Source organism: Vanellus vanellus, assembly GCF_965231255.1.
Source record: "Vanellus vanellus genome assembly, chromosome: 3".
NCBI lineage: Eukaryota > Metazoa > Chordata > Aves > Charadriiformes > Charadriidae > Vanellus > Vanellus vanellus.
The window spans coordinates 69,394,319-69,421,724 of record NC_138907.1 but is presented as its reverse complement, the minus strand read 5'-3'; the positions used below and the strand labels follow the sequence as shown (position 1 = coordinate 69,421,724).

At 46.2% G+C, this 27,406-nt stretch overlaps 1 protein-coding gene across 1 annotated transcript in view; it reads left to right on the top strand.

The window, feature by feature from the left end:
- The first annotated feature begins 12,999 nt into the window (after window positions 1–12,999).
- RSPO3 (R-spondin 3) overlaps window positions 13,000–27,406 on the top strand; it is a 63,385-nt gene continuing 48,978 nt past the window's right edge. The window contains exon 1 of the mRNA XM_082481832.1: window positions 13,000–13,549. Coding sequence (XP_082337958.1) covers window positions 13,453–13,549 — 97 coding nt within the window. The 5' untranslated portion in view covers window positions 13,000–13,452. The remainder of the gene's footprint in view (window positions 13,550–27,406) is intronic.

The following is a 27,406-nucleotide window of genomic DNA, read 5'->3' as shown; positions in this document are numbered from 1 at the left end:
CAGCTGATTTCTTTGAATAACACAGCCATAGTTCATCCCCTGGTCCTATGGCTTGTGTTGTTCCTCAGGGAGGCTCAATGTTATGGTTAGAAAGAGCTAAAGGAAAAATGCTGCTGAGGAATTTAACTAGATTTTTCAGTCTAGCAGCTTTGTAAGAAAAGGGGATGCATTGAAGCTAAAGTTTCTAAGAGAAATAGAAGGGGGTTTATTCATACTGTCAAGAAAGTTTGGAAAATTTCCAGCCAGGACCAGAGAGAAACCATTGGATTGCACTGGGTTGGGTTTGGTTGGATTGAGTTAGGTAGGGTAGGGAAAATCAAATCCCTGTCCCTCCTGTCTCCAAACAGGAATATCGAGGTGCCTCTCCCCTGACGTAAACAGTGATTTCTGGTCAATTACTTCCTTTTTCCCAAGTCAGCTAGGACTTTTCCAGCAGGGAGACTGGCACAGAGGAAGAGAGATCCTCCAGCCTGCAGTGACAGTGAAGCTCAGCTGCTGTGCAGAGACCTGGTCACCCAACCCTGTGCTGGTCAGACAGGTGATGAGAGCAACATGAGAAATGTGCTGCTCCGGAGCTCAAAAGCTGGGAAGAGCACTGAAGGTAAGCTGCAGATGATGGGCTGGAAAAGCCTGTGTCCAGGTGATGAACACTGTTAGGTAAGATGTCCCATTCGATTCCTTGCTGCAGGGTCCATAGCAAATGTAACGGCAAAGAGGGACATGAGCACGGTTCTCCCACAGAACAGACAAGCTCCCTCAGGAGCTTGTCTGGCACAGGCAAGGAGGCACAGGCATAACAGGGGAAGGTTACAGTGCTTTCCAGAGGTCTCCAGAGGTCAAAATACCTCAGGCCTGTGTGAAACAAAGCCAACAAGAATGATTTTGGAAATCAGAAATACCAATGAGCTAGGATTTAATTTCCCATACTCTACCAGTTGCCTGAGCTTCCTTCTATGTGTCCCTTGGTCTACACAGGAGAGTGCAGAAGGGAGGTTATTTCACCTAACTTCAGGCACTTAGATATTTTAGGAAACAATTCGACTCATCTTATAGACATCTATCACAAGACAAATAAATCAGTTGTAAAATACCTGTCTCTTTCCACTGACTACAAAAGCAGTCTAGATAACAAGTCCATATGCAGATACGTGGTCAGATCAATTCTAACCCTGTGACCAGTCCCCCCTCACCCTTCCCATTTCCCCCATGAAAAAATACGGATCCCCCACAGCACAAAGCTCAGCACAGGCAGAGCTCTGCTTGCAGAGCCACACCAGGATGTGTTCATTGATGAGTGAAACCAGGTTGAAATTCAACTGCTAGCTCTGGCCTCCCACTCATTATCTCCGCTGGGTGTTTAGATCTCAGGGAATTTGTGGAGTTTCTGGGTTTCCAGACACCAGATAGTCTTTTCTGTGAGGCGGCGGGTATAATTCCTTCAGTGACTGTGGAGGAATCTCTAGAAAGGAACCTCATGAGCATTCCTCTCTCTTTCCTTTAAGGGGAGAAATTGAATTCATGGTTTTCTGACAAATGCTTGTTTTCTGCTGTTGTCAGAAAGCCAGGAGACATTTAGCAGCTGTAACAGTGGAAGCTAAATAAAAGCAGAAAATTTCCAGTCTGCTGCTACACTGGATACGTACGCAAAGTGAGGTTAAAGAGAGGTAGCGCTGCTCCAGGAGACACCGACACCCAGCATAATTTTTGAAGTGGCACAGCCCTCCCTCCTCTCCCACCTCGATATAGGTTTAATCCCTAAAAACACAGCCCAGTGGCCACTGCAGAGCAAGGATAGCTGCATATTCAAACCACAAATCAATGTTAAAAGTGGAGTCACGTTTTTAAATAGAATATGCCCACAGCCTTCATCCAAGATATTAGTGTGTAACTGATGGGATGTTGTATCTGATTCAGAGTTATGTTTCTTATGTGAAGTTACCATGTACTAGATGTAGTGTCTCACCAGATACTGAAGTCATACGAAGTACTGTAGAAAATGATCTTCAATACAAGCAATACCTCCATTTCTTTGGGATGTGAAACTCTTTCACTTTCTTTTCTGCTTTTGATTCCTAGGGCTCTCTTTCCTTCAAAGCTGAAACTGGTATTCGCTGGTTTCAAGGGCTATTTATTGCTGTGACAATGACACATCACTCCAAGTAATGCCTCTTAACTATTATTAGCACGTATCTGATCTGAAAATGTACCAACACGTTCAAACAAAAATGCTGTATTAATAGACAGGCCTAAAATAAATAAACAGGAAGCAAACAGAACTTTTTAAAAGAAGGAACTGCAGATGAAATACTTTAAAGATAAATAAACTTTTAGATTTGACTCCCTCTAGAGTATTTTTAAGGAAAAGCTTGATACAGGAGATTCCTTTTTCGTTGCAGAAACTCTCACACGGCAGTCCCACGGAAAGGTACATCTCTCCAAATGCAATAAGCCCCTTGTGCTCAGCAGCCTCCCTTCAGTGGGGCTCTCTGGCTGGTGCTGGTCACAGCCAGGCCCCGGCAGGGCTCAGGCCAGAGTGCCTTGGTGCCTCACCGAGACCCAAAACCAAAGGAAGATCTTTTTTAATAAGAGGTGAAAGAGCCATAATAATGCACGTCTGCATTTTCCAGAAAGGGGACCAAATCCTGCCTGTCTTCGTCAACTAAAGGCAGCAGGAGGGCTTTCATTTGGTCTGTAGTGACGAGTCAGAACATAGCGGATCCATGTCTGTAGGGACCTCTTGTAGTACAGTTCTGTACTGTAGTACAGTCCTCTTTGACCCCTGGGGATTCAAACAAACTCAGCATAGTGTTGCATCATAGGCAGATCCCAAATGTCTATGTTTTCTAGAAGGAGGATCAGTTACTTATTTCAAAACGAGCAGTGCCAGTGTAGTTACCGAGGTCTTCGGAACCCTTTCAGCAAAACTCCCTCAGTCCTGTTGTGCACAACACAACAAGGAGCACCAATGTTCCACCATGCTACCAGTAATGCTCCCACTACCCCTCACTCTGGGGGAGCTGCAAAGGATTATAAGTAGTAGTGAGATATTGAACAGAAGAAAAGGCAGCACAGAAAAAGCAACTGAATTTTCAAGAAAGAGCTCAGACACAGACAAAGTCTTCCAAAGCATTTTTATCTGTTTCCAATGAAAAACAAACAGAACATCAAATGCATTCTGTGAGTTTCAGATATAATAATGAAGGGGGAATAAAGGACATGCATAATTTTTCACCTCTCTTTGCTAGGCAGTAAGATGGAAAGATAGCTGTAGGGAAAAAAAAAAAAAAAAAAAAAAAAAAAAAGTGTAAATATACTGTAGCTGCCTGGACCTCAAAATACAGAAATTTGATTTCTTACTAACTAGCTCCATCACTTCCCAGCACGTGACGGATTCTCAGTTACTAGTTTTCTAAAGCCATAAAAGAAAGGGGGGGCGGGGGAACAACAACAACCCCCCCAACAAAAAGCTAGCATCTTTTTAGCTGCAGAAATGTGTAGATAAATTCAATCTGACTACAACTCGTGTACTGCACTGCAGTCCCTCCAGGAATAAATTTGGATCACTATGCCATAGACTCCAAGGGGTCAACATGACATATTGCATCATATCCCCCTACACGAAAAAGAATTCACTAACAAACATCACTTCCAAAAGTGTTCCTTTATTCCCCTTTCACATTATAGTTTCTTATGAAATATTTTAGTGGATGACTTTGGTGCTTTGCCACATTTCTCTCAATCTATTTATAAATGTTTGGTTGGAAAGAAAGTCAACATTACAGGACAAACACTTTATAAACCTTTACTATTTTCATATAATACTCGAACTGGAATTGGTTTTGCTTAAAAAAAAAAAAAATCTGGAGTGCTGTGCAGAATGACATAAAATCTCCCATGCTTGTTAAAATGCAAAAAGAAAAAAAAAATCAAAAAGTATAAACCAAATTATTTATATATCATCTAAGGACACAGAAACTGTGCCTTTTATGAGTTAAAAAACCAGGCCTGCCAGGTAGACTCCATCCTGCATAATACGTAGCTGGTAACAGCCTTCAGGCCAATCACTGTTGTTTGATTATAAGTAGAATTGACTAACATGCCACTGGAAAAGCGGCAGCAACGGTGAGTGTGTGATACACACACACACACACACACACACACACACACACACACCCCCACACACACATCCCAATACTGGATTAAACAAATGTTTCACACTTTAAGGCTCTGGCTGCGTTTGGAAAAGCCCAACTGGTTTCTCGCAGGCAGAAAGGAGCTGGCTAACGCGCGTGATGCTGCAGCGCTGGCTGCTAATGCACCCTTCCCGCCCCACACACCCAGCGACTCGCTGCTTGTTTATTTAAATGACACTGTTGTTTGAAATGATGGGGGCTTCTTATCCTCTTGAGTCATGCATTCTCTGTCTGGGATCCTCTGTTTAGGCACTTTTAGCACCTAATTAATTACTAACTGCAACAAAGTCACGCTGTTTTGCAACTCTATTGCCTTTGTTAAGAAATCTCAATCCTGTGTTAGAATGTGAAAGGGGACTGTTATCTACCATATGCCCTGCTTGACTCCATCTTACAAAATTAGCTTTCTAGTTCCTGAAATACATATACATGTGCTCTTTATAGCCATACCCCACGGTTAAACAGCCTGGCTGCTGTTAAATAGACTGCCAGTAACAATTGTAGAAGCTACTGTTGCAGATAAAAAACACCCTTAGCTCCACACGTTATAAATAAATGTTTTATCCAGAAAGGTACAATTTCTTAACAACGATCGTTAAGTCCTGCTGCAAAATGCCTTTTTATGAATCCGCGGGCACTAAAACCCTCTCAAACAGTTAACTGTTAAAGACAAGTAACTAACAGATTAAGCAGTTGGAGATTTTATTTCACTTTTAGTTGGCAGGTTGGTGGGATGGTATGATGTAAGGAACCGTGGAACTCTTCCCGGCAAAGCCCTAAATATTATAGCTGTATGTAACTCTGCAGGCACATTAAAGCAGGTTGGTACGAGAAGTTTGATCCAAACAGGAACTTTGATAGCTGCGTAGAAAAGCTGTGATCTAAGAACCATCTTCAGCAGCAGCTTAGCCTGGAAGCACCTAATTAAATCCACAGTGTCCTTCCTCGTTTGGGGTGAATGCTTCTCGGAGTTCAGTCCCTGCAGAGACCCAGAGCCAGCCCAGGCAGGACTCCTGGGTGAGCAGCTTGTGGGCCAAAGCTGAGCATACCAGAGCTAAATTCCCTGAGGAGCTAGACCCAGCCACCAGCAGGACCAGACCCTTCTCAGCAAGCAGTGTGCAAGAGCTTCTTTATAAAACAGGGGCAGGAAAAAAGAAATGGTAATGATAATGCCTTCGCTTAGTGGTTGGGATAGATGCAGCCAGGAGATACCAGTTTCTGCTCATAAATTTCTGTTTAATGTGATATGTGCAAGCAATCTTTTAAAAAAAAAAAAAAAAAAAAAAGACAGAAATAAAGACTTCCCCTCATGTGCCTTAATATCAGTTCCTTCTTCTGGTCTGACACCGAGAATCTGGTCTCCTTTGCTACACAGTGGCACAACTGCAGCAAGCAGCCTGTGGAGTGACCCCCGCTGAAGAATCCCCTAAGCCGGACCCCAAGGTGCTATTGCGCTCTAAATCACACTCACACTGAAGGTACACATGGACCATAGTCTGCACACACTCTGGCGAAGTCTTATTATTGCTGGGCTTTTATATTAAAGGGTACTAAGAGAGAAAGCTGGCTCCATTCTTTGAAAGGAAGGATCTGAATTTCTCCCCTGATGGAGGAGGCTGGCTGGCTCAGGCATGGCTGGATATTCAGCTAGGTAGAAAACCCCAGCTGGCATGGATGTCTCCTTATTGTCAGCTCCTGCTGGCTTTCAGCTAGGGATGAATGTTGGTTCTCGTAGCAGTCTGGAGGGATGCACTTATTTCCACAGTTTATTTGGGGAGTTTAGGCACTAACTGTTGAGTGTTGGATGTCACTTGCAATGCCATATGCCTAAAATATAAGAACTGTTACTCCTAGGTTGAAGATGCCACCATTTATTTCATTAAATCTCGGCTTTCGAGTTGTAGCTGTCTGATGCCTGGTTTGCAGCTTGTTCAGTGTGGTAAATGTTGATCCTAGCTTAGCAGAAGCTCCACATCACTAAATCGTTGTTCCGCTATCAACCATCAGCCCCATATGACAAAGAACTGAGTCCTGAATTAAAACACAGTGTGGTTCTTTCTGGTCATGAATAGTGGTCAGAAATATGCTGGAAGGTACACAAAAATGGTAAGGTTCTGACTGAGGAAGATGTGTCTATTTGGAAAAATGCAAGGGCTTATTTCAGTTCCGATGATGTCAGTGCAACTTATGCATCTGCTTCATGCTCTCCAGGCATAGAGACTGACATCAGCTTGTGCTTAAAGGTTCTTCTCAACAGAAGACCCTGTCTCTGGTGCACCAAAGTGAAGAACATCCTTCTTCAGGCTACCATTTTGCAGCTTTTCCAGACCTTCAATTTACACCTTGAAATAAGCAACAAGAACATTTGAGCACAGATTTATTGCTCAGCATTATCTGCCTAATACAATCATATGTTACTGAAATATTTCATAGAATAAGTATCAGTGACACGTTTCCCAACGTTTAGTGAAGGACCATCTCCTGTAACATTTAAAGTCACATAATAGTCGTCTTCACCTGATAAAATTCTAATTAAGTGCCACAAAGTGTGGCCAGTGGAACAACTTTTTCTCTTGTGCCGACCCTGACAGCTTGTTTCAGAGGGACAGTGCTGCTGTTTCACTTTATTTATTAACATGGGACTCAAGACCCATTTTGTATAGCTCAGGCAGATTCCTGCTGCCCTTCCCTGACAGCACAGGGCAGGGCATCCCATGCTGGCACACTCTGTGCCTCGTGTTGTGACAGTGGCTGCCCAGTCCCTCATCAGAGCACAGCTACTACCAGCCCTGTAGCACCTCTTATGCCTTCAGGTCACCAGGGCTGAACCGCTTCAGGACTTCCCTGGCAATGGGATGGGGTTTTGGGGGACAGTTAGAACTGCAGCACATGAACTCCACCCACCCTGTGCACCATCATAGAATCATAGAATTGCTGAGTTTGGAAGGGACCTTTAAGATCATCAGGTCCAACCATTAACCTACCCTGACAAAACCACCTCTAAACCATGTCCCCAAGTACCACATTTACCTTTTTTTTAAACACCTCCAGGGATTGGCGAATCCACCACATCCCTGGGCAGCCTATTCCAATGTTTGATAACCCTTTCAGTGAAAAAATGTTTCCCAATATCCAATCTAAACCTGCCCTGACATAACTTGAACCCATTTCCTCTCGTCCTGTCTCTTGTCACCAGGGAGAAGAGGTCAGCCCCCACCTCTCTACAACCTCCTTTCAGGTAGTTGTAGAGGGTGATAAGATCTCCCCTCAGCCTCCTCTTCTCCAGGCTAAACAACCCCAGTTCCCTCAGTCCTTCCTCATGAGATTTGTCCTCCAGACCCCTCACCAGATTTGTAGCCCTTCTCTGGACACGCTTCAACACCTCAATGTCCTTCTTGTAGTGAGTGGCCCAAAACTGAACACAGTCCTTCTTCATGCCCGCCTGTTCCTCTATAGGCACACTAGACAACATGCCCATCACCCACACTGGGGTGTGAGCATGCACGTTAAGAAACAGGGTTCTTCTCTACCCCCTGCCTTTCCAAAGGACCCTACATCTGTAATTTTCACCTTCAGTAGTGATCTTGCTTCACTGAGCCCTTTGAGACACTCCTTGCCCTTACTGTTTTACACATCAGGCTTTTCATTCCCATTTCCTCACGGTGAAGCAGACCCAGGAACTGAATCTGCAGGAAATAAACTTTTTTTTTTTTTTCAGGATTTCATTTTTTTCAGCCCGGTATTTCCCTAATCCAGTGTAGGACTGCTAGTGCTTGGACCGTGACAGCCCAGGAAGTGGGAATGAACAAGTGGCTTGGGCATGTGTGGGATCCACTTACCACCAAAGAAATTCACAGGAAACACTGCCGAAGTGAGAAAACAGCTCTTAACTTAGGTGTTGTGAATCGCCCTCCCAAATACTCAAACCATAGGGAGGCCAACGCCTAGACAAATGGATGTGTCAGAGTCCTGTGAAACCTTTGTTGCCGGTTACTCACATCCTCCGGCTTTACCCAGTTATAGATCTATCTTATGGGCTGCCAGCACAGGAGAGGTACACTTGGGCAAAGCATTAATTTAAACCAGCGCAATTATTCTGCCTTCTGGGTGGTTAAAGTTAGTCTAGACCAAAAGCAATTTATTTTTTCAACTTAGCATAACATTACAAAAACATTTATGTTAATCACTTCTGTTCTAGGTTGAATATTTACGCCCAAAATACACAGATACTTCCATGGCAATGCTGAGATTTTTTCTTGTAGATACAGTTGCTCTAGTCACAGATTCTCCAAACACAGAAAAAAAGTTGGTCTGCATCCCGAAGGTTTTACAATCTGATCGCAAGTCCAAGAGACGAACAACTGATAGATGACTACAGGGAAACAATGACTTAGCGAGGTTTGATCATCCTTGTATTAACTGCTAAAATTTCCCCTCTGCCAAAAAGTTCTCAGTTTCATTTTGAGGCCTTCCTGTTGGACTTTCTTAACTGAACTGCATCTGGAAGGCTTGGACTGCAAAATTTGCCCATGTGTTTTTCGCACAAATATGCCTTTTTTTTTTTTTTTTCCCTATGTACAATAAAACAACAATTCAGCTCTTTTCCAGTGTGATCCAGATCCAAACCTCTCTTGGATTGATGATGGGTCAAGCTGACAGCAGCAGGCTTTGAACCTGGCCCAGGCTGAGGGATAGTCCAGACCGACATGCTAATTTAGGGCCTGATCCTGCAGGCTTTGATTACACTGGGATTTTATTACAATGACAGCATTGCACAAGACGGTGATGGGAAGAATCAATTAGGTCATCTAGTCTATTTGTTGCCAGTGTAGGATTGTTCCCTACTTCACATACTGTTAATGTTCTGCCATTACATCTTTTAAATATCTGAAGCATAGAGACATCATTAAAGATATCAGGACTGGATCTTTGGGAACCAGTTTATTCTTTAAAAAGTACACGTATTCTCATAGGTTCAACTTATTGTGAGTAAAGCCTTTCTCTTCGCTCATTTCTTTTAGTTTATTTAGACTGCGCACTTATAATCTTCTGTTTGTGATACTAACAGCTTTTGAGAATGCTCATGATGTTACAGAAGATTAACCTCCCGAATTGAACACGATTAAGCCCATATGGGTTATTGTAGGAAACACAGAGAAATAGTACAACTGTCAGATTTGGAAATATGCAAAAGAGTAGTGATACAGACACACACACATACTTTTATATATATATATTTATATAAGTGCGTGTGTGGTTTAGGTAATTTCTTGTATATTTGTGCCTCTCTGCATGCCTTGCCCACTCTGTGCCTGCTTCTTAGTTTGTACAGGAAAAAAAATCTGGGGCAAAGACTGTCATGATTTGGGATCTTGTCCAGTGCCAAGAATATTATTGGTGTTTAACAAATAGTAAATGTGTCGGATTGTGCAACCTTTACTCAGGATGACTGCTCCAGTTCTCTAACCCTTCTCCCTTCAGCAGGCATTACTGACCCAGGTCTGTGGGGATGCTACTGTGGATACCTCCTCTGTGGTAAAGTGTGACCTCTGCCATCTACATCCTGAGCAGCACCTGGAAAATGAGGATATTGTATTGGACACAGTATGCTTTGTTTTCAAGTTATGTATCAGAGGTAATCCAAGGCCTTTATTTCTTTACTGTGTTTCCCGAGTTGAAAAGGCAAATTAGTGACCCTTTTGTTCACTTACACAAACTATTTCCAGTCTAGAGAAGAATGACAAAGGGTTAGCATTCAGCTGTCCTGTTCACATGGCTAGTTTTTACGACTAGAGTGCCATTTTAAGCAAGCATAATATCAGCTATTAATTTAATATTACTGTCTTATTTTGGGTTTTATCTGAGTATCTTGGGCCCACCTCCTCTCTTCCCCAATTTGTTAGCTATTCTGAAAACTGAAATGAACATTTTCTAGCTGTGTAAAGTTGCATAGAGAAATCGCCGGGCAGGAATTGCAATAGTGAAACCACCACACACTATTCCTCTTTGATTCATTTCTTTTTTTAAAGAACAAACCAAACCAAACCAGAACACCACCTAGCTGATTTTACAGTCTCCTGCTGCTGGTTTTAATTCAGCTGAGTAAAACGGAGGGTTCTGACATCTTTGACTTTCCGGCAACAACACAGACCATCAGCCATCCATCCCCCTCCCCACCCTCTTTAACAAACCCCAAAATAGAGGCGCACAAAACCACCCTGGGAACTGTTTCCGATTCATCCATTTCAGTCGCAAGGAAACCCTACATCCAGCTCCCTCCACCGCGTGCACCGCTGCTGGCTCCTCACGTCCCCCGGGCCTGGCAAGAGGAGGTTTTTTTGCAAGCCGGGTCCCCCCGAAGCCGGCAGCCCACCGGCCGCAGGCCCGCGCGCAGCTGTGCGGCCCCGTGCAGCCAGCCCGGCCCGCTGGCTCTGCCTCCCCGGGGCTGATGTCAGCCTGAACTTTGCCACCAATATCTCATCGGGATGAGCGACATAAACAGAGAATTGCACGCCAGAGTTTTGCTCTGGAACAGGCTCCTTCCACACATTTCAGCAATATAAATCTTCTCCTTTTATCGCAGAACGGCAGTAACTGTTTATGGGTTCAGTTTGTTATTGTTGTCGGGCGTTTTTTTCCCCCCTAACGGAGCTGGTTTGGGGGGGTAACCTGGCTCTCCCGTGTCCTCTCACCCTGGCTCTTTTCAGATCCCATCTCGAGTCAAGGCGCAGCTTTTGTTTTCTCCCTGGTCGCTGCCTCTGCCCCTCTTCCACAACAAATAAGCGACCTCTCCCCCCTGCCGCTGGTCACTCATGCGTACCCTGCCCTTCTGCTTGGCCCTCGGTCAGCACTCACTCCACAGGTCGGTTTTGCTGAGGCTCTCGGGCAACCCATGCGGTCCCCGGGACCATCTCCCAACACATCTGCCCCACGCATCCCGCTGTAGCAGGGACACATGGAAGGGAAGGGGCCGGAGAGGCAGCGAGGGGAGTTTCTCAGCCGTGCTTTGTCAGGGCAAGAAGAGGGAGTGCACTCTCCGTTTGTTTAATGTTTTCCTTATGTTTCTCGCGGAGCGTTTATTTTTTGACATGCTTTCTCTGCCCACTGGTGCTAATGCTGCTCGAGCGAGCTGGCTGGCTGGCTGCAGGTTGGCTCACATGCGTGTCCCGTCCTTTCTCTGCAGCCTTTGTATTTATGCCACTCGCCCGCCTTGCTCAGAAATTTCTACACATGCACTAGCACAGGAGAAGTCTCAGTCTCCAACAAAACCCAAAACACTGAGGCGAACGCGCTTTCTTCATGTCAGCGTAGCCCCTCGGCTTGTCTGCGGAATGACTTTTATTTTATGCCTCTCTGGCAATCCCACCCCATCCGGCTCAAGTATCCTGGATTAGAAAGACTTTCCCCAGAGTCCTTTTCAAAGGGAGCCTCCCACAGACCTTTAAATCCCCCACATTTTATGGTACAGATATTTAACAGCTCTGAGAGGGGCAGCGGGGGGAGAGCCTGAGGAAAACAGTTACAAATAGCGTGGCTGCTCCTCACACCACCGAGAGGTTCCTGATGCGATCAGCCCCGTTTTATCCGGCTTTCTCTCTCGTCCCAGCGATAGCCACTGCGATAAGAAGCAAAGCAAGAAAGGGTTCAGTGAAGTCGACGGTTTTCCCCTAAATCAGCCTCACCTCCTCCCTTCTAGACCTCCCCTTCCCCCTTATCCCCCCGCCCCCCAAAAAAAGAAACCCTTGCCGGAGAAAGGAAACACGATACCCTTCTGTCAAACGGGCGGCCGTGCCTCGCAGAGGTGCAGCTGAGCTGCGCTTTCGCTGCCGGGACTCTGGTGAGGGTCCCGGCGGCGGCGGGGAGGCGGCTGCGGCCATCCCCGGGTCCCGGCGGCGGCTCGGCCCGGCCCAGCACCGGCCCGCGGTTCCCCTGCTGCCAGCCGGCCCTGGGGACGGCCCCGGGCCCCGACGGGACACGCGGCTTTGCGCTGCCCCGTCCCGCCGGAAAACCTCTGTCCCGCGGGGAAAGGGCAACAACGGAGAAAATCCCGAGGAGAAGGAGACCCTGCACCCCCTCTCCCGTCTCCCCATCTCCATTTCGAGCAGGGATGTGGGGGGACAGATTCAGGCAAAGGGGGGTGCTGCGCTCAGTCCCCCTCCGCTGGGAAGGGGCCGAGCACACCGCCCCGGCCCCCCGGAGAGGAGGTGGGGGGGGCTCCTCTTTACGGAGGGGCTGGGGTGCGGGGGGCAGCGGCACCTCCGCGGGGACCTCGGGAAGGCCGGCGGCGGAGGGGAGGGGAGGCAAGCGGAGACCTCCGGGCGGGGGCTGCCCCCAGCCCTGGCCCCGGCCCCGGCCCGCCCCGCCCCGCCACGGGGGGCAGCGCAGCCGCGGGGCCGGCGCGGAGCGGCGCCCCCCGCCCGGCCCCGCCGCTGGAGGATGCTCGGGCGCCGATGCCCGGAGGGGGGCTCGGCCGGACGCGGGGAGCCTCCCCCCGCCGTGCCGGGGCGCTGGGGCTCGCCTCCTCCCGCCCCGCCCCGCCCCGGGGCCTCTCCCCCGGGGCCCCGCTCCGGACCAGCTCCCGCATGAAGCCCGGGGGCTCCTGGTCGGCGGGCGGGAGAGCCACGGGAGGGGGGGGGGGGGGGCCGGCCCACCTGCGCCCGGCGGCTGGCGGTGCCCGCGGCGCAGAGCGCGGCTGCTCCGGAGCGGCGGCGGCGGGGCTGGGTCCTCCTCCTGCCCCCCCGCCACTCCCGCCCTCGCACACTCCTCTCCCACCGCCATCCATCCTTCGGTCCTGTCGGCACCTCGCCCGCCCGGCGCACACACGGGCGCGCACAGCCGAACGCACCCACCCCCGGCACCCCCACAACATGCTGCCGGCCACCGGCCCGGCATGGACCCCGGCGGCGGCTGCTCGGCTCCTCTGCGCTGCTGACTCCCCTCTGAGGTTTGCGGCAGGTAGCGGGGTGGACGCTTGGAAAGTGCAATAGGAAAAGCGGAGGGGAAGGGAAAAGAGAGAGAGGAGAAAAAAAAAAAAAAAAAAAAAAAGGAAGAAAGGAAAAAAAAAAGGCAAAAAAAAAAAAAGGCAAAAGCCATCAACCCCGCCAAGCCCAGCTTTGCATCTCAGTGCAGGTATTTCTGCTGCTGTGTTCATCCTTTGCCGCCTACCACCCCGGTTGTTTTTTGGTTTTGTTTTTTTTTTTTTTTTTAAAGGAAAGAAAAAAAGAACGAAAAGGAGAAGTCGAACTCTCAAAGGGTTACTATGCAATTGCGACTGATTTCTTGGTTTTTTATCACTTTGAACTTTATGGAATACATTGGCAGCCACCACGCCTCCAGGGTACGGCGACAGGGAAGAAGTAAGTGCGAAGAGATTTATACTTTGATAACTTCTGCTTCCTCTCGTTGTGCTGTTCACCTGTCCGGGGGGTTCTTGTGCCCCCGGTGCCTTTGCGAGGGCGCTGGGAAGCAAGTTCCGCGCCCGCGGCACGGCCGAGCGGGATCTACGGGCAGTTTCATTGAGTTGGAGGGATGAAGGCGATTTTTGACCTCTTTCTGCTTTTCTCTCTCACCTCGCCGGGATGAGCAGAGCTGGCTCCGGGAAGACCTGCGTCTGCTCTTTTATATCTTAATGGCTGGTAAAGGGGAACGTCCTTTCTTAGCTCTTTTCATTTCCCAAAGGGAAAGCGCGATGACGCGACAGGTAACTTTTTGCTGGGATGCCCTAAGAGCCTTTCTCCACCCCGGTCACCGTTTAGCGACCTGGGGGAGGACGGAAAGAGGAGCCCCCACCCCAAGAACCAGCAGCACAGATTCTTGCTATAGGTTAAGCCCGGCGCCCGGCGATGCGGAGTGGGGGGCTGGGGTGTCGCGGCGCTGCCCGGGTCCACTGACTTCCAGCTTTCAGTCGCCACCAGTCACCTCGGTGGCACCGTCCGGGAGGCTCCTGGGTCATCCATCAGCACTGCTCCGAGGTTGTGTGGCCCCTGATATTCTATTTATCTAGTTATTAAATCCAATGGGATGAAGGGAGTTGGTCCCTTCTGACTTAGCCAGCCCCTGATCAGTGTCGCGTGGGTCCGGGGTGGCGGCAGGAGGGAGCCTGGAGGGCCCGGGGCATCCCCGCAGGCCGGGGGACGATGGTCAGTTCCCGGGGATGATGGCAGCATCTCCCTGGACGCTGCCGCCCGGAGGAGGCGATGTGGGAGACCAGAGGCGAGAAGACACCCCCCCCCCCTCCCTCCGACATCGGGGCAGGAAGGAAAAGCGAGGCAGAAGCGATCGCTCCCTCGGGAAGGCGCTGTCCAGGTCGCGGGGCGCTGCGACGGGCGGGTGGGCTCCGTGGGGCTCCTCCGTGGCGGGCAGCACCGGGCAGCTCCGAAGACCCGGGTAAGCGGTGACACCACCCTCCCCCGGCAGGGCCGCAGGGCTGATCCCGGCCGTGGCGTCGCAAGGAGCCGCCGACTGCGGCGAGATGCGGCAGGGGGGGGCACCGGGACGTGCCGCCGATCCCGACCCGCCGCCCCGCCTGCGTCGGACCCGTCGCCGTTTCTGGGGAGGCATTTTCTGCGCATCTACCGCGGATGAGCTGCTCATGCCTGTCCTCTTTCCCTGACAGTTGCAGATACTGGGGAAATACCATAAACCACGGCAGCGTGCGTTTAATCAGCAAGAAGCAATGAAGTTACTTCTTCGGGGAGGGGACGGAGGGGTTACTATTATTTCAATTTTTTATTTTTTTTTTTTTTGCTCACCGCTCGCTCCCTTCCCCTCCTTGGCATGGCTAGCCCTTGAAAGCCTCCTTTGTATGGTTTGCCTCCTGCACACAAGGTTTGATTCACCTAAAGTGCCCCTAAAGCGGAGCCGAGGAGAGAGACCGGGACTCCAGCCCTCCCATCCCCACGGCCGCGGAGCGAGGGAGCGCTAAGGGCTAAGTAAAACATGTCAGGGCATCCGATTTATTATCCTTGGCAAGGGAGGGCTCCGCAGCCTCCATCACTTCCCACCCACTCCTTTAACCCCTGGCAGACGCGGGCCCACAAGCTGCGGCCCCCCGCCTCCCCCACCCATCCCAGCCCGTGGGGGCTCCCCGACGGGCGCGGTGGAGGGGTTCAGCCCCGGGTCGGGGGGCATAGCAGGGGTAGGGGGGCAGGATCCCCCCCCTTCATAGGGCGAGGGTCGGGCAGCGTGTCCCCCCTCTCCTCCTCCCGTCCTTGCTCCGGCACCTGGTGAGCGCCGCGCCGGGCCAGAGCCGGGCCGGCGGCGACCTCTGCTGTCCTCTGCCGCGGCGGGCAGCCCACGGCGGCAGGTGCTCGGCTCGGCACGGAACGGCACGGCACGGCCGCTGCCCCCACTCCTGGGTGTGGGGGGGGAAGGGCAGGTGTCCCTCCTGCCCCCGGCCGGTCTCGGTGCTGGGTGGGTTTCCCAGCATCGGGGCTGCTGCGTGGGCGTGTGGTGTGGTGTGGTCCTCATGCGGGCGCCGTCCCACCCGGGGCGTTCTGAGGCACCCCCGTGGAGCCGCGTAGTTTTCGGGAAATAGAGGTGGAAGCGTCGGCTGCAAATCATGAGCTGGTTGGTACGACGCAGAGAAGGTACTGAGTACTTGCTCAAAGTTTTCTGGTTAAGATGCAAGAGTTAGGTTAAATTCACAGCAGAACGAGTCGCCGCAAAAAAAAAAAAAAAAAAAATCACAGCTAGAAAGGGTCAGAACGGAGATCTGGCTCATTATTTTGGCAGTGAAGACAAATAACCATCAGAACACCTCACCTGGACACAGTGTACATCGTCCAGTGGCTGAGGTCTTCAAATCGGGCTGGCTGTAGAACACGCTTTGGTATAACTAGTGTTACTTGGTGTGAAGCGAAAAATAGAGCGCGAGTGTTTATGTAAATTATTATAACAGAGGTTACGGTCACTGCTTGCAATGGTCATTTTGGCTTTAAAAATCTGTGAAATGCTGTTAGTGAATACTGGAACTTGAAAAAAATGATAGCATGCAGATAAAGAAGACACCTGTCAGATTCATCTACAACATGGAAGACTTTCTCTGGATTTCTCTTTCTTTTGCCCAGATAGTCTACTTTAAGCAAAAGTCCTAAACACATTGTTAGGGATTTTTTTTTTTTTTTTCAAATTTCCATTTAACCTATGTATTTTTAAATACAGTACAAACCATGTGCCATGAAGCAGTCAGCGAGCCCACGTTACTTCATTTTGTTTAATATCCGAGCACGCCATTCTATGTATTATATTGTAGACTCCCACATTTTAAGATGAAGGAATAATGAAGCCTGGACTGACTAATTCAGAATATGCTGGGCCAGACTCTCAGCTGGTACAAATTGAAGTTTCTTTGTTAATTTACCCCATCAGATGGACCTGGTCCTGAAGCATTACTTATTTTATATCTATTGCCAAAGTAATCTTTACTAGGAGAAAAGTGTGGTCTGCAGTTCTTTCATTCCTCAAACTCCTACTGAAATTTCTAGTTTGAGCATCCTAAATTTCTGTCTCACAATCAGCAGTAAATGCGTAGTTGGCTGTACCGGGGCAAAACTCCTCTGAAGTCCGCTGTGGAGTGCAGCGGATTGGGTCCATAATTAGACATAGCAGACAAGATCAATAAAAGTTCAAAAAGCAAACTTATAATTAGCAAAGAGATTTGTTTTTATTCTGATAAGAGCGATTAAGATTAACAAATTAAGTTGCTTGTTTGGGTCCTACAAGAGAGATTAATATGCAGCCCAGTATAGACTAGCATACTAATAAATAAGTAGTTCTGTGTATCTGCCAGTGATTACAGTTTGCTTAGGAAAAAAGTAGGATAAAGTCAATAGTCCCAAAATATTTTGGTTATGTAGGCCACCACCAACCCTCAAAACTTAGTACTGAAGATTGTGCCCTTTTCTCATTGACCTTTTAACTGGTGGAAATGAAGCATTGTTTGCTATAGGTCTGTGAATGACTGGCAGACCATCTGACATGACCCTGTGGACTACCAGTGAGCCACAGACTAAATTTGGAAATTGCTAGAATAAGCAAAGTGATAGAAAAGTCTGCATTTGTACCACAACTCCTACATCTGGGCATAAAACTATCAGTATGACTTAGTGGAACTGCAATTTGGATGTAGAGCTACCATGATGTATATTGTTGGTAGCCCATCAGTATCTGATGTTGGCAATTGCCTCCTGCCTCTTGCTGTAGTGGTATGAAACCCGGCGGTCGTTCCTTTGGTTGCTCCTCCATCGGTTCCTCTGTTGACGCGGGACTGCAGGTCTTCCAGCATCTGCTTCTGGTCAGGGTCACGAGCGGAGGGCTCCACCCTGCAAACACTCTGCCTCTGGCTTAGTTTGCATGCAGCTACTTACGAATTCAAAATTAAGCAGATGTGTAAAACATAGCTATATAAAATAAAACGAAACAGGAGAGAACTGACAAAACACAAACTGGCAAAATTATTCAGGTTTTTTATACCCTTGTGGAGGATGTCATTTACATGGAGGTAAAATAGAGGAATTACGATATTAGTTAAAATAACACTGCATTTTGGAAGCAAATTTGTTAATAGTTCACCATCAATATATATATTACTGATAGCTACATGTATGTTTAGGGTTGGCATGCCACAGGTGGTACTGCTACATACTCTATATAAAATATAGGCGGTGTTACCAATTTTTTTAAAAAGAAATAATTTAACATCTGAATGTGATACTTTAAAGCAGAAGTTAGCCAAGCAAGCAGCCATCGAGTAAACTGAATCTGTCCTCGGGTGGGATTAAATTATCCACTGTTAGTTCTCTTTCAAAGTATTTGTATGCCGATGATAATTTTTTTATTTTCTGTGATGTTTTCATATTACCATTGTCAGAGTAAATACTTTGCTGGTGACAAGTGCATCTTTTTTTGCAATGAAACTATATTTCTCATTTTTGGATGAGATCGTGTTTGTTTCGAAACAGACCGTAAAAATTCCTATTGCGGTCATTAGAAACAAAAGCAGACGGAGAACTGTTTTAGCGCATTTTCATAAACTGTGAACGTATTTCATAGTAGTGATATCTTAAACAATTAAATATTAGAAAATCAATACCCACTGCTCAAAGCGTTAGAAGTATTATAGGGTTAGCTTGCTTGCTTTGTTTTTTTTTTTTATAACTCTACGTGCATGTAGGTCTGTCCTTGAAGTATACCAGCTGCATGTGGAACGATACATGTTATTATCCCAAGAGACTAAAGGACGTTACAGACCAGTTCCCATTTCATACCTGGCATCTGAAAGGGTGATAATTTCAAATTTTGTTTCTCTCAGCTACTGTCTCATACTATTTAAAATTCATGTTAAACTGCAAATACATATATCACCACAACATCTCAAAGCCATTGATGCAGGATGGTATATCAGCAAATACATAAAAAGTCGTATTTCCCTTTGCAGGCAGAATAAAATATTGCTAGTACTAACGAGATGGTTTTAGAGCTTGAACCTGCCTCCTTTGCTTGCAGTGGAGAAAGTCCCGTGGACCTCATTGCAGCTGGAGAAGGCTCTTTTTCTGCAGGACCTCAGGAAACATTTTGAGTTTGGAAGAATTCCTATGCTTAGAGTACTTGCAAAATTGCACGATCCAAACATGTACGATACCTATATAGGAAAAAACAATGCTCTGTACCTTTCGCAACCATGATAGATAGCCTGCTTGAGAGGCGATCTCTTTTTTAAGCATGTGAAAAGAACAGCTATTTTATTACTTTCACCTATTGAGCCAACTGAAATCAATAAAGTTAACTCTGAGATTAATTTCTTCTTTTAGGCTTTGTTATTAGCGTATCAAGCCTTTGCAAATCCCCGGTCTGTTTCTTATTCTTGCTGTAAATTTTTCGCTGAAGATAATGGAAATTATGCCTAATAAAATCTGAGCCAAGACTTAAAAATCAGAATTACTTGCTATCTCTTGCTTAGCATGCTCTTTTTGCTTTCTGGTTAATAAAGCTTAGTGTGTCGGCTTGACCACTGCTGTTTATCGCTGACATTAACAAGCTGTCTAACGCTCCATAATCAATCATTTATAGACAGTGACTAATAGGAAAACTCATTTGTTAAAACTATGGAGATTCTTAAGAAGTTTTTTCCCCAACAGTAGATTGTCCCTTTTGCTCTTGAAATTAAATGAAAAATTGCAAAAAGCTGGTGGAGGAGATATAAAAGCTAATAAAAATAATATTTTTGTCTCATTTCTAATTTTGGAGTCTGAACTACTCAAAATCACTTTGCCAATTTTTTACCAAAATAATGCAGAACAAAGCAAACTTATCAGATGACAAAAGGCAGCTGAAACCATGTACGTTTTTATACAAAAGTCTGTCTGTCTGCTATTACCACAAACAATGCCGCAGATAAAAATATTCAGAGAATATTTATTCATGCAAAACATGTTATGGCTCTCTCAAAAAAAAAAAAAAAAAAAGAGAAGAGATACAACTTTTTTAGAAATAATTGAATAGCTGATCTTCTGGCCGTGGCAGAACGATTACTTATTAGACACTTTGTCATAATAAAATCCAACAGATTTTATTAGTGATTACTTTAACCCTATTTTTGTTGTTAGCAATGGGCAGTGTTACTTAAAAAGAAGGAAGTATCGCACTACGGTTATATGACAGCTGACTAACAAACATTTTTGTGTGTTTCGATTTCTAGATTATGAGCTATAGACTATGCATTTAAAAATGTTAGTATTATCTACTTGTGTAAGCAAAAATAGCACCCGCTGAAGCAAAGGAGCCACGAAACTTACACCCCTCCAGTGCTGGTAGGGAAGAACTCAGCTATGGGGGCCGGAGCTGAACTGGGAGAGACACGAACTGTGACGGCACCGAACTCCCACCTACCCCGAGCAGCACCCCGGCCTTGCGCCGATACTTCAGCTCCACACAACAGAGTAATTAGGGGGAAGAACGTAAAGAAATGCATATAGCGATACGTTTAAATGAAAGTAAAACCCCGAACCACAGGTCTACACCGAGTTCTGGTAGTGCGCTGCTACGAACATTATCCTTTCAAGCTTCTTATTGTGTGTCAGTTTTATGTCCTGACACATTTCATGTTTCAACTTGAAAGGTCCTAGATGGGATTTCAGGCGTTTGATATTTCCTGCAGGGTAAAGCAGATTTGGGGGCACTGTAAAATAAAACAGGAGCTCACTGGTGGGTGTTGGAATAGAACGATGTGCGATTCCTGCGGCTTCCTGCAAAGTGCGAGGGCAGACACAGCACGGCTCGGATCCAAGAACAGGACTTGGGTGCCTAAGGTGTGTTCTGGGGCGGGATTTAAACACCTGAGACCCTCGCCTTCAAAGCCCTGCTTAGTTGTCACCTCACCCTTGACGCACGGGCATTTCTCAGATGTTTTGCCATTTCGAACACGCAACTTCAGCTTACTGACACTGAGCCTCCACCTGGCGCGGGAGGCTTCTGAGCTCAGGTCCCTTCTGCAGAGACTTTGACATTTTCTCTTCAAGAAACCCAGGGTAAAAAAGGCAATAAATAAATCATAACAAATAGTAAAAATAACAGTACAAAGCCTTTCCACAGGGAGCACGGGACTCTGCAGGAGATTTCTCACTGACGCTGGAACATAGGCACGCACATGCCTGCTCCCGTACACGGGCCCCCTCCAGCCCTTTCCTCTTCTGTGCTAACGAAAACGGGTGCGAGCAAACGACCTGAGATTACATGCAAATCCAAGTGAGAAAAAGTCAGTTTATTAGAGCAGATCAACACAGTTGATTCATGCTGGACAGAAGAATTAATTTGACTTAGATTTTCAGCTCCCGGACGAATATTTCAGCTGCTGAGGTTTTGGATACATTAAGGGCAGGAAGGCTGCTGCTCCCTTCTTGGTGTGTTTCTAAAGAAAGGTGTGTTTCCTTTCTTTTGTTAAAGAACATATTGGCTTGCAAGGGCTGGGAAGCACTGCCAGAGCACCTAAAGCCCCTGGAAGCCAGGATTTGAGGCAGTTTCTGACCCCAGCGTTTCCCTGTGACTGGGCTGGCAAGCCCTTTTTCAGCTTGCTGGGGTTTTGTCAGTCCCTTTTGGAGGCGCCCAACTCTTTCCCCCTACTGAAAGGCAACTTAAAAGGCCCGCTCAGGGCTGCCAACTGTACTTTGATGGAGGCGTCGATGGAGGGCATCGCTACACAAAGCAGGGTTGTTCGGAACTGCATAAATCCTTTATCAAGCACCAGCTCGTCCACCCCACTTCTCTCCAAATAACTCACCAGGTGCACAGCTGCTCTGGTGACAGCGTTTCGGTGGGAAGTTACAGCAGAGGTAGGGCTTGAGCCCCTTTTCCTCATCTTCCCTACAAAGTGAGGTTCTGTTTCAAGGGGAAGGAAGAGGAGAAGGCTCTCGTGTGAACCAGAAACGGAGGAGCAACCAGCTGGTGGAAGAAGATTTCCATTGCATTTCCTGACTAACATTTACAAACATCTACATGAACCAGAGCTACTAAGACCTGACACTTTAATATGTTTACAAAGTTTATGTATGTTATCAGCACATGTAATACTCCCAACAGGATTTATTACAGGTTTCTTTAGCAACAACGTTTTTTATTCATAACAGCTCAACTGGTCAGAGAGAGGAAAACAGCCAGTTTCTTCTGAGCGCGCCTCCCACGCACACTTGCCCTGCGTTATTGCATTGCTTATTCATGAAGATTACAAACACCAGTGTCGGCAAGTGTTTCATAACCTTGTTTCCTTTTCCTAGAATGTTCATAATTAATTTCACTTTTTTCTATGCCACTGAATAAGGAGTTGCTGGTTTTATTTTACTTTATGTTACGCTGGCGAGTGAAGAATTATGCCTCCAAAACAGAACCAAGTGGGACCAAAGGATATCTATTTAACATGGGAGTCAGAAGATGTTAAGTGCATGTATTTAGCAAAGACACAGAGATGGATGAAGATTCCAGAAAGTTTTAGTGTAACACAGAACTGAAAATAATCAGCAAAGACAAGACCTCCTTGTGCTGGGCACGATGGCCACAGATGTCATAAAATCTAATAGACAAGATCTTGAAGGCAGGAAAGGTAAACAAATTACATGACTTGGTATTTTGCAAAAAAACAGCTTCTGTTTTGCAGTCCAAAATGAAGTCACACATTCGTCTTTTGTGTTTATGTTTTATGAAGAGTTGAGCAATTAATGAGTTTCAGGCTTGAGGGTGTATTAAAAGCAAAAAGTAGAATTCTGTACGAGAGTAGAATTTATAACTTATGCTATGTCCTGGATAAGCATTTTTAAGCCCAATCTCCTGGCTTTAGGAATGAAGCAACTCAAACCTGCTATTTAAGCTACCCATTGAGGGGAAGCTTCAGTGGTGTAAGAATTTATCAGTAGGATTCAGTTGTGAGTGAATGTCAGCAAGAGGACATCCACGTGGCTGCTTAGGCCATATATTACTTCTTAAGAAAAGACCAAAGTTATTTCGAGGAACAAGAAAATATAAAACCAAGTTCCCCTGGACAGATTACAGACAAAAATATTTCCCTTTCTCTGTTGGCATCATTTATTTCTGCTGACAACCTATAAAATTAGCATGATTTGAGGATGCTTACTCTCTTCCATGACTGGGTACCATGTTCTTTCATCTGAGTAGTTCACTGAGATACTAATCATGCTTTAAACCCTCAGCCTCTTTCAAACATATGTCTTAGAACAAGTAAGCTGTTACATTACTAACTTTGAGTTCAGCATATTGCAGGAAACAATGTTAACAAGTGGTGACATATATTATGGTTGTGTGTCTCTTAGAGGTCAAAGTGGACTCGATCATTCCATGGACTTGAAAATTATGGAGGAGGTTTCAAATAGGCTTTCTTCTACAATTTTTCTGTGATGTACTGTGGCCAGATACTTTGATGAACACAAGCCTTCCCAAGCTTTGTGGAGGTTAGAAGCACTGGGTGGGGACTGACCGAAGTGGGGCGGGAGGGTCTTATTTGCCAGGATCTGGCTGGTGACAAAGGAAACTGTAATCTACCCTTTCAAAATGAGGGCGGGCTGTTATTCACCTCTTTCTGAAATCGTATCACTTCCCAGCTACACAGTGAGCAGAGAAGTTCATTTCTTCCTCAGTATGAATCACACCTGCGTCCAGATAAAATAGATTAATCAAAATAGTAGTCTTTTCTTGCATTTCCCTGCTTCACTGATTATGTAAAAAAAGAGTATTCTAATCATAGCTACCACTAAAAGACCACCAAGCATTATGAAAGTCAATCCATAATCCTTTCTGAAGCCTTGCATAATTTGTTGAAAAATAAGTTATTCATCTATGGAATTTGCTGGTTGGGCCTTCCATCGTGGTTCCCTGACTGACTGTGGTTACTGCTGTGTGCACCAAAAAGGGTCTGTGTTTTTCAGCTGGACATCTGCAGAGACCTTGGACACATCTTGTCCAAAAGAGATCAGCCACAGAATGTGCAGTACTACATATAAGAGAGCTGATTCAGAAGAAGAATCTTCCATCTCATATTCCCTGACTCCTACATAAGCCTTCTCTGGCTTACATACTTCATCCCCTGCAACCCCCTAAGCCTACAGCTGTAGTCCTAGATCTCAAAAAACTCCTTTACTCAGCCTGTGATGTCCATGATGTGCTAAAAAGACCTTTTTGACCATCAGCATATATAGCACTTGACAAAGGTGTCAGGAAACTGTAAACCTACCAGAAGTGCAGGGTGGGGTTTGACACCGTTCACAAAATATTGACAAAAATCATAATTTCGATGAAAAACAAAAATATTTTATAGAATATAAAAATATAATTATCAAATTTAAAATAGAAATTATGAATAAAATTAATATAAATGCTCATACATTGTCATCTCTCCCTTCTCCCCTACACATTCTTATCTGCATCTGTACATACACATTCACATACACACCTAAATTTACACACAGACACAAGCAAGAATGAAAGGTCTTGATTTGTTCTCTAAAGTATTTTCACTTTGAAATTGTCTTAAAATATAGGCAAAATAACCCCAGACAGAATAAGTTTTGTTTCAAGCCACAAAAAGCCCTTTGATTTGTCTGAAAACCTCAACTCTTCTCCCACTTCTTATGGTCTGTTCGGTCACAGAAAACAAATCCATTAGTTTTACACAGGTGAAATCCAACACTAAATTAAAAATAATAAAATAATTAAAAATAATAAAAATGCATGGGAAGCTTGGTAGCGGCCCCTCTTCTCTTTCTGTTGAGCCTGGCATGCCTAGAAAGTTATACGGACCCTTACCTTTTTGGTTGTGCACAGGTGAAACTTTTATGGCTTTGCAAATGACATGTATCACTAGGCTGGAAATTTTATTCAGTGAATAAGGAGGAAAATAATGTTCCTTAGGCTGGGCTCTGGGTGGGGGAAATCAGCGGTGTTAGAGGAGAAGCATCTTTCCTTGGCCCCGTGACAGCCCAGCAGCACCACTGCTGATGTTCCCCAGGGGGTGTCCGTGCACGTGGGTGTATGTGTGTACCTGCATCTGTGCGCCTGCTGAGGGAACAGCGAGAAGAGTTAATATTCCTCCCTTTTATCAGAGAACAGAAATGTCGTGATCGTAAGGCTCGTGCCCAACTAACACGAGGTTTTCAATTAAAGCCTCCGCATTGTTTTTAATGGGAGTTGGTTTAGGCAGAATAAACATCTCATAAAGGTTAAGGGATTGATTCTGCTTCTAGTTAGAACTCATGTCAAGAAGCAAATAACTCACGGAGCTCTGCCAGCATAAAATTTGCATGTGCTCAGAATCCAGCCTAAATGTTTATACAGGCTATTAAAAAAACACGATAGTTGGTGGGGGATTTTTGTTCTCACTCACCAAGAAAAGGAGCAGCAATGCAATCTGCACTTCTCTTCCTGAGGTGCTGGTAAAGGTTGTGAGGGTATTCCACTGCCTTTTGTAAGGGAACAGCTGCGATTTGCCACTTAAAAGTGTGGGAGGGATAATGTTACTGCTTTCCCCGTGCTGCACTTATTCACCCTGCCCAGTACTATGTACTCATGAGCTTTCTCCTACTTTGCCATCTGCTCAGCTACAGTTGTCAAGCTTCCCTCTTGCCCTCTCTTCCTACAGGTATTGAATTTGGGCACTATTTCTCAAAGTAGTGACTGAAGTAATTCTCAGAGTGAGAACATACAGCAAACCAGAGTAGCTAAATGAGTGAGCACAGGGATAGACCCAAAATGCTGCATTTTCTGAAGTGGCAAGTGGTAGAGGAACTCTAGATCAGCTCCATTAGCCTGCCTGATTTAATACAGGTGCGGTCCATGTCCTCCTCACTATCCATAACATGCCTGGATCCAACCCAAGCCCAATGGAAACAAGAACTAGCAGGAGAATGTAGTGAACCAGAGCAGGCACACCGGGATTCACATGTGACACTGCTGTCTAATGTATATGATAGTGCGTCCTCTGTCAAATGAACTTTTTAAATAACTTTTTTCTCATCTTCCTATCGATTCCTGTTATTCCTTAGTGTCACCCTGAAGGAACGCTCCCTTAGTGTTCCCTTTCCCTCGCTCCCCTGTTTGTACCTATAAGCAAGTTTCCTTTTCGGCATACTTTTCCCTTTTGATGCCAAGCCACAAGTTATTGCAACTTATGGTTCTGAGCCCAGGGTTTTGAGGAGAAATGGTGAAAAGAGAACGGATGCCCTTGAGCTGTGGTGCGATGACTTGATGATAGCAGGGGTTTTACTGGTGAGAAAAAAGAAGCAGTGAACAACAACTTTGATTTACAAAGACAGATTGTAAAAACAAGCTATGAATCTTTGCGTATACAAAACCAAGTGAATCCCTGGAGCCTTTGTCAGATGTGCCCTGGTAGAAGTAAGGAAGAACCTGGAAAAGTTTGCTGTGATAGGGTACATAGCCCTGAGGTCTATCAAATACAAGAATATGAGGCTCGGAGTTTGGTAAGTGGGGATCTGTTCTGAACGTGTCCTTTGACATCAAACATGGCTATGGCTTTTTGACCAAGCACAGATACCAAAATATTCACCCAGTTTGTCTACTGCTCTCCACGCAGCAGTAGAGGACCCTTCAGGGACCAGGAGAAAAAGTTCACTGTTTGCAAAAACATTGGGGGGAGGAGGGGGGGGAGGAAAGTCCCCTCCATAATGCTTTGCATTTCCCCACAACTTTGTCAGGGAGTGCCATGATGGACGGCAGGGCAACTGGCCTCAATTTAGTACAACTTACAAAATCATCCTCCTCAGCTGCAGAGTGCTGTGGTGTCGCAGAAGGGATCGGCAGTGGAGTTCATCAGCCAAACTGCAGCGTGAAGCACTGCTTGCTGGATTCTATGAGCAATTCCCAGCTTTTAAAATGCCCGATGGTCCTAACTTTCCCTATGCCAAGCCTTTTCTCCAACACATTTAATTCCTCAAAGCTCTGCACATCTCTATTCTCTTTTGCGACAGCAGTTGAATAATGTCTACAAATGGAAATATCTACTTCTCCTCTTGGCTTGCTGTGGAGTCATAACCCCCTCCCCCCAATATATTCAGCCTAAGTGGATTTACGGAGTTAGTCTGACAGTTTCTGAAACAGAAAACCTCTGGTTAACGGCAGCGCCCAAGCACTGCTCTCTCTACAGGCAGGCCAGTGCTGCTTCTTGCTGCTCTTTAAGATGGACTCCCTCCGATGACGTGGGGACAGAGGAGATACCACACCCTGTCCAGACGTCGGCCTCTTGCTGAGACAGCTATCACGACTGCCAGCTCTTCTTGAAGGTTTTACAATGTGTACAGTTTCAAACAAACATCAGATGAAAGCAATTTTGAGTCTAAACCAAGCACGGCCAGGTTTGCATTGGTGATTTATTGGTAAAAGTCATCAGGTCCTATTACCTATTTCTTGAGCCATCCAGTTCTTTGGCTTCCAGCCATTCCTAGGGCCTGATTCTGTTCCTATTGAAGTTAATGGGAGGTTTTGTCCCTGATTTCAATAGGAGGCCTTTAACTTTCCAACTTTCTGTCTATAGAGGCTTGAAGTGCTTCCAGGTTTCCATCATAGTCTGCGGTTCCCCTCTTTAAGTCAAGTGGACATTAACGGATTGCCTGGGCCCACACCTTTGGATTTAGGAAAGCGCTCGATCCGATTCAGCTCTCACTCGCACACCAGCTTTATACCTCGGTGGAGTCCCTCCT